Here is an 8,050-nt window from a genome sequence, read left to right on the forward strand (position 1 = left end):
TGCAAGACAGCTATATTTTTATAATTTAGTTTCTCTCTATCAGCAGCTTAGCAATATTCTCAGTTGAAATGTAAATGTTTTTTCTTCCACAGGATGTTTTCCACATGAACTGACCTAGTAGTGTTTATCCTGTAAAGCAATGTATGATACAGCCAGTATTTTGAAAGCTACTGCTGTTTTAACAATGTGTGTGCAACATGAAACTTGCTTTACAACAAGTGCACATTAGAAATTCCTATTTGTATTTCACGATCAGCATACATTGCATTACAAATGTGTTGTTCGCAGTGTCAGGGTGCTCAGAGCCAATGAGTTCAAATGACTGTTTTCACTAGGGGTGAAAGGTTTCCCAGTCTTCATGCAACAGTAACTCAATCGCATAGTGTTCTCTTTGGAGAAGAGAGCATATTTAATGCTAAATTGGTGTTGATTTTGCAATGAGAATTTCCATCTGATGGCACTCAGACCATCATGCTTATTTCTTCTAGAGCCTTTGAAGTTGACTTTGAATCTGGAACTAAAATGAATAGAGCCACAGTATCCAGGAAGTAATCTGTTCCCTTTACAGATAATTAACCAATAGAGCCAGTGTGATAATATCATTGTTTAGACCTCTCTACCCACCAGATTGAAATAATTTAGGATTTTTAGATTTTTCTTTGTAATCTGCATGTATGCCAAGTTTCCCTGTTCTATAAAAGAATCCTGCCCTTTGTAAAGAGCCAAGGTTTTCTCAGAGCTAAAAGCTAGCAGTGTGATTTTTCTCTGCATTTTCTTTTGAATTCTACATTATTATGAATCTAGGAAAGATTTATCCCAGATGTTTCTTTTCATTCAAGCAATCAATTTTTAGTTATGTTTAATTCTTAAAATCACACATTTCTTTCATTCTCATTTCTTCTAGGAATCTTTACTTTCTGGAATTCGATCACGTTCCTACTCCTGTTCCTCACCCAAAGTTTTTCTGGGGAAATCCCGCTTTGCACGGGACTTCACAGTTTGTGATTCAAATGAAGGTAAGCTTCAGGTTTGTTGTGTTTGCATATCTTGGAATGCCTCACTCCATACTTGTTTATGAAAGGGCAAAGGCTGAGTTCTTCATTTAGGGCTGGATTATCCTCCTGGTAGCCATGCACAGATCCTTTCTCCTCCTTTCCCATGTGCAGAGCTCACCTGGCCCATATGAAAGTGAGACTCTTATTCCTTCAGTCATTCCCTTCAGAGTCCTAAACAGGTGTACTACTGGTCCACAGTCCACATGGCGTGTGGGAGGGAATAGCAAGGAGACTAGAAATTCCTCTATTCCAAGTAGTTGTCCAGGTATCCCCATCACACACACTGGATGTCCCAGGAGCAGCCACAGAAGCCTAGTGAAAGATGTGATGAAGTGGCCAAAGCCTGTGTGTAGGCAAAAGTCTTCTGTGCAAGTGGTGTCATCAGATTCTTAGGGACATGTGATCTGTTGGGGAACTTTTCCATAATCCGGGGAGCAAAGGCCACCTTGCTCCATGAGATGATGTGGAGGGGATTCTAATGATCCATATTCCCTGCATACTAGATCCAGGTGTTTTACTGTGGTATGCAGGAAGTAACCTACTGGTTTTCAGTTTTTACTCAGACAACTTAGATTTTTATTGAAGTTAATATGCATCTGCCCAGGAAATGAGAAAACTTGTAAGAACCTCCCAATTTAGCACTGTTATAGAAGATTAATGTTCTGTTGATGGTGCAGCCTGTGATATTCTCAAGCTGGTTTTCTTATGTTTTCACTAATTATTTTCTAGCTTGACAAACAATCTTTGCTTTCCTTGGTGAAGGTTTTCTGCACTGGACCTTTGGAGTTCATGCAGCATGTTATATATGTACTCTTAGTCATGGGCCACATTACTAAGAACTGCTTATTCTGTTTTCTCTGAAAAAAACCCTTACAATTTCAAATCAGACAAAATACATATTTTAAACTATAAGGGAACACATGACTTGAAAATAAAATAAACTAACTTTTCAGTATACCAGAGTTGCCTTCTTTCACTGTAAAGTTGAAGCACTGTTTCAATTCATTCTATTCGTACATTAAACCAGTTAGCTTACAATGTCAGAGAGCTGATATAATACCCAAATAGAAACTCCCATATATATAGGGGAGGGTTTAGTAAACCTTTCTGAAGACTTTTTTTTTTCTCCCCTCAAGACATTCTGTACCATTTATACAGAGAAGCACGTTAGGCTTCCTTTATGAATGTGCCTATGTGCTATCCTGATTCAAGTCTTTAATTTCGCATGAGTCAGCTTTATTTTGCTTACACCTCAGTCCCAGAAAGCCTTGCGCACATGCTTAACTTTTAAGTACATGAGGGGTAGGTATCCTTGACTTCAAAGTTAGGCACAAGTTAAAGCTTTACAGGCATGAAGCATGCTATGTGATGCTCAGTAGCAGATGTCAAAACACAGCAGCAGCCATTTTGGTTAAATGTAGGTGAACATTTTTCTCAAGTTTTAGTTTACATCACTCAGATCTGCACATAAGTTTTGTTTCTGGTCAGAGCAGTCTCAATGCTGCTCTGCAGAGCAGAGAGAACTGAGGTTCTCCAAAACTGCAGCACCTCATGGTAGATTAAACTATTTGGGGGCTTGTGTCACTTTATTTATTTATTTTTAAGTTTTGATTTTGTAGATTAAGTGAGAAATCTACAAAAGACAGAAGGAAAAATCAAGAGCCTGTCTTCCAGACTGTGTAAAGGCCCCTGTAATAAGGTGTCTTTCCAGGAGTGGCTGTGAATCCCCTGGAGTCTCTTTAGCCCATACCCACTCGGGTCTCTGTGGCTCAGTCATCCCTCCATTCGCTCACCATGCCTTGATGTATTTGCTTTATATAAGGGAGGCTGCCCCAGGGCTCCTGGATCGCGCTGATCCCACACTCAGCCCCTCTCTAAGCTCTGGGCCCCTAGGGACCTCCTGCAGCCCTTAGTCCTTCCCAAACCTCCTGACTGCTGCTGGCTGTACTCTGTGCATTGGCATTCTGGAGCTGTAGCCATCCTGCTCAGATGTTTCCTCAGCAGCCTCCAGGATCTTACAGCTTGCTTCCCTCAGGATCTGGGCTTATATCTGGTCTAAGACCAGCCCTCTCTTAGTCAGGTGAGGCTTTCATTAGCCCCCCTCATCATCTGCAGGTAACTTTTCTGGCTTTCTTTTCTCTTAGTGCCAAGTGCCCTAAGCACCCTGGCACTGCTTCCATTTAGCAAGGGTTTTAGTTGTACTTTAAAGTTGAGCCCAGTTGTTCATGGAAATTAAGGCCAGAAAGGACCATTAAAGCATTTGGTCAGACCTCCTAAATATCATAGGGGGCATGTCTACATTGCACTGGACTGTGCTAAGGAGAGCTGCTGTGAAAACGGATCCTGCCAGCCAGGCCCTGTTCTGTGCATGCTGCAGGCCAAAAACAAATGCCATGTAGCTGCTGATTAGGACGGTGTTGCTACCATGGGCAAACCAAGTCTGAGTGATACTGGATGCAACCTGGGTGTGCACCAAAAAACAACAATATGACAGTTTTTCAACACGTGGCATGCCCAGCATGGATTTATGAGGTGATGATCGCGGGTCTACTCAGTGCAAATTTGGTGGTATTGGAGGGCTTGGCTGTATGTTACGGAGTTCTTGGTGTGTTTAGAGTGATTGCTGATTCTGTGCAGATAGGTATGTGGGTCCAGGAGTTTCTTGTATATAATGGCAGGAGCAGGCGTTGCTTAGCCAGGGTGGTAAATGTGACCCCAGGGTCGGGACTAGGATGGAGCTATGAGTGCACCAATAAAGATTTTCTTGGCTGATCCTGATAGCTGATTATTTACCAGCCATATTGGCCAATATTGATCTGACAGCTGATTTACATGACTTGCAGCCAGGCAGGGGAGCATGGGGAGGGGGCTCCCCACCACTGGGTGCATCTCTGGGAGAAGCCTGGTGGGCACGTACCCCCCCCCCCAGATTTGTGCATAGGTCGAGGGTGGGCTGCCCACCACAGGCTCGGGGCCAGGGGCTGTGCCAACCTGTTCTTGGTGGGGGCTCTTGGCCAGGGATACTCTTGCAGTGGGCTGGGGCGGTTTGGGCAGCAGCAGCAGCACTGGGAGGGGTAAACATGGGGGACTTTGGGGAATTTTGGGGTAGCTATAGTCCCCCCAAGATTGCCCCCTGCAGTGCCACTTCTGCTTGGGGCACTCCACTCTGCTGCCTTTTCCTTGGGAGCCCTGAGCAGGCCACACATCTCCTGCCTGCCCTGCACTGGGGGGCTTCTGAGGGAAAGGCAACAGAATGGAATGCCCTGAGCAAGGTCCACACTGGGGGGGAAGAGGAGGGATAGGACTTGAGGGGCTATAGCCACCCCAAAATTCCCCATAGGCCCCCCATAGCCCAGTGCTGTCACCCTCCCTGCCCCTGCCCACTCAGAGTCCGGCCCCATTCCTCCTCCCCCCCCCTCCCTGGCTAGAAAAAGGTTGATACAGCTCTTTCCTCTGAGCCTGGCAGTCCACCCTTGCCCTATGCACATGAGGGGGACACATGCCCCCATGTTCCCCCTGGTGTGTGCAATGGCAGGGAGCCACAACTCCTTGCCCTTCCCCTCGCCCCCTCCCCACCCGGTGACCCTTGGCTGAGCTGACTGTGTCTGTGTCCTGTTCCTCGCCCTAGAAACACGTTCAACCCCCTGGTTGGGCAGTGCCTACCCCTGGACGTGCCCCACTCCCTTCCCTGTCATGGTGTGGTCTTGATCTGATCCCCCCCATACCCCTTCCTTCCTCCACACTCCTCTCCCACCTACAGACTTGCCTGCAAGGTGCTACTGTCCAAGCTGCCCAGCTTCATTCCTGTAAATGAGGTATCAGATCGGTATTGGCCTATATGGCTGGTTAATAATTAGCTATCATCATTGGCCAAGAAAATCTTTATTGGTGCACCCCTAGTTGGTTTGTATTTTACCATTTTGGATATTGATCATAATGTCTAAAAAGGAAATGTTGGTACTGGAGTATTCAAGAGAGTCTGATGGAGGAGTGATGATTATTTAATTTGTGATGGAAATCAATCAGAGACTGCAGGGTTTTGGTGCAAATGATGATGTCATCTATATAGCTTAGGTATAGCATGGGTTTGGTGCAGTTCTTGAGGAATTCTTCTTCCAGGTGGGCCATAAAAAGTTTGGCATACTGTGGGGCCATTTTGATGTCCGTAGCTGTGCCCATGGTCAGGAGGAAGTGTTTGTTATTAAAAATTTGCACTGAGGAGAATACTTGCAATCATCACCTCATAAATCTCAAAAGTGTTTTCACCCAACAAGGACATTCCTTCAGAGAGGTATAGATTGCACTTTTGAAAGAGCCACCCGGATACGACTTAAAGAATTGCTTCAGTACAAAAAGAAAATCCCCACGAATCACACACCATTAGTTATGACATACCATACTTCCCTGGAACCTATATGGAAAATCCTTAGACAATTGCAACCCATACTAGAAGACCCAGTTCTTAAAGAGATCTTCCTAAAACCACCCATCCAATCTTTAAACAAGCACTGAACCTCACCAATCTCATCATCAGAAGCAAACATCCTATGACCCAAAACACACCAGGCCAGACAAGAAATGTAACACCTGCCAATACATCTCCAACACTCCCACAATAACTACACCCCACAACAGAATCATCACCATTCCTGGATCTTACACCTGCACGTACAGAAATGTAATATTGCTCATCCAGTGCACTAAGTGCCCTGATGGAAAATACGTAGGAGAAACCAAAAAACAACTGTATACCGGAACGAATGCACACCGAAAATCTATCAAAGGCAAGAATACCTAATTACCTATGGGTGTACACTTCTCACAAGACAACCACTCTCTCCAATCTCTCTAATCCTGAAAGGGGATTTACAAAACACCTTTCATAGACAAGCCTATGAAGTTCACTTCATAAATCTATTGGATACAAAAAATTATAGACTAAATATAGCCGTTAGATTTATGGCACATTATAATCTGTCTAACATATGATAACCCCAGGTAACCTGTCTGCCTTTTACCAGCTACATTCTATCACCGGTTCATCATTCCCCCCCACCCAACCCCACCTATCGTCTCCCGTTTCCTCTGATCCTCACTGTCACACATTTGCATTTTCACAGACCTGCATTTTGGCTTCTTTTCCACCCAGAAGAGCGCACACAACACCAGCAGACTCTCCCTATGCCTGAAGAAGGGTGTTTGTGCCAAAAAGCTTGCAAAGAACACATTTTCTAACTATTTAGTTGGTCTAAGAAACGATATCACATTTACCCAAAGAACCTTGTCTGCCTATGTCTTTACACCAACACAGCTACAAACAACACCCCAGAGAGCTGATATAATACTCAAACTCTCATCTATATGTATTTTTTTATTAAGCTTTTCTGAAGATGTTTAAGATGCATAGGAAAGTATGTCCAATGCAGTGGAGACATATCCTCAGTTTCATTCAGATACCTTTAAGCACATATTTAAGTACTTTCACCTAATCAGGCACTAACTTCTGAATTGCTCCCTTTCCCCTCTTCGTAAAATGAGAGCACACTAATAGGAGTTCAACTGGAGTTTGGAAGAACCAAAGTTCTTTTCCTCAAACTATGCAACACAAGCAGTCATTTTGCAGCCCTTCCTTCAGCTTGTGGCTGCAGAGATGTCAGTGTTCGTTGTTTTCCTTCCAAGGGAATTTGGTCAGTGGATCTACTGAATGTATTGCTGGCTCTTCCACCCCACCATCTACTAATTGATGTCTCAATTTTCCTTTCCCATGGCATTGGGACTGCTCTGATATGGCATTACTATGCACCATGCAGGCAAAACAGGGGATTGCCTGTACTGCAAATTAGTGTAGTCAACTCACCTGCGTCAGATATAAATGAACTAGCTTAGATACGGGAGGCAATATAGGTGCAGCCTCTCACAGCTCAGTACAAGCAGCAGAATAAATTAACTCACACCAAGCTGTGTACTCTCATGGCTATACTTCTGCTAGCAGAAGTTGCTTGGGTGTCATCTGGAGTATAGGCAGTTTGCCAACTTGCAAATTGAGCCCAAAAATATCAACTCATACACATAATTTCATTCACACATCATGAGATCCAATGCAAAAGCAGGAAATACACCGCTTGTGTCTGGACCTCAAGAAAAGTTTTTTTAAGCACATTTAGAAATAGAATGACTATGGATTTATTTAAAAGAAAATAAAATTGGTCTGCAACTTTAAAAGATGTGTCCCTGCTCTGTAGATGGCGTGGTCATGAACAGTGGTCGATCCTTTCTCCAGGCTCTTTCGCTGTCTAAATCAGTGTCTCTGCTCCATCCCTGTAGTAAGTACTGCAGTGACAACCCAATGGTGCTGTTTTGCATGAAGCTATCTCCATTCTTTGGTGGCAACATGGTCTTTATTTCTTCAGAAGAGCAATCCTGTTACACAGCTTTTGTCTGGCAACTAAATGAACTGTTATTTGGTCTCATTGCCAAAATTGCAAACTATGATAAAATATGCTATCTTGCTTGCTATAGTGATGCAGTAAGGTACTTAAGCACGTACTTCACTTCAGGTAAATGAGTAGTTCTGTTCACGTGAGTGGGGCTACTCATGTGCTCAAAGTTAAGCAGGTGCTTAGGTACCATGCTGAAGAAGGTCCATGGTAGCTTTGCAAATAATCTTTAGAAGGCCTAATGATTTCTCACCTTGAATATTATGGGCAAGTGTCATGGATACATTTCACAACTAAGAATCTAAAAAGAAGAGTGAAGGATGAACCAATAAAACTTTATAGAAAAATCAGAAGCTAAATATTACTTTTTCTTACTACTTAGTAATGATCCGTCCATTTACAGATACTGAAATCTCTGATATTAACCTCAATCCAGACACATTCTGTCAAACACAAGGCATTTAATAAGCAAACACTATTTTCCAGCCTTTAATAATTTTTGCTTTCTTAGTTTCCAAATGACATTGCCAGCATATAATAACTGAGCTTACATCATGG

General features: G+C 43.4%; 1 protein-coding gene across 6 annotated transcripts in view; it reads left to right on the forward strand.

Annotated features, from left to right (window-relative positions):
* The window catches only part of ARHGEF28 (Rho guanine nucleotide exchange factor 28), a 269,125-nt gene that overhangs the window by 171,245 nt on the left and 89,830 nt on the right, over positions 1–8,050 (forward strand). For 4 of the 6 annotated variants that reach the window (XM_019517681.1, XM_019517682.1, XM_019517685.1 and 1 more), the window contains 2 exons: positions 905–1,016; positions 7,298–7,378. In XM_019517681.1, coding sequence (XP_019373226.1) covers positions 905–1,016; positions 7,298–7,378 — 193 coding nt within the window. The remainder of the gene's footprint in view (positions 1–904; positions 1,017–7,297; positions 7,379–8,050) is intronic. The other 2 variants (XM_019517684.1, XM_019517687.1) reach the window with 1 other exon arrangement.

This window comes from Gavialis gangeticus, unplaced genomic scaffold, assembly GCF_001723915.1.
Source record: "Gavialis gangeticus isolate Ggan-Ray unplaced genomic scaffold, GavGan_comp1, whole genome shotgun sequence".
NCBI classification, from domain to species: domain Eukaryota; kingdom Metazoa; phylum Chordata; order Crocodylia; family Gavialidae; genus Gavialis; species Gavialis gangeticus.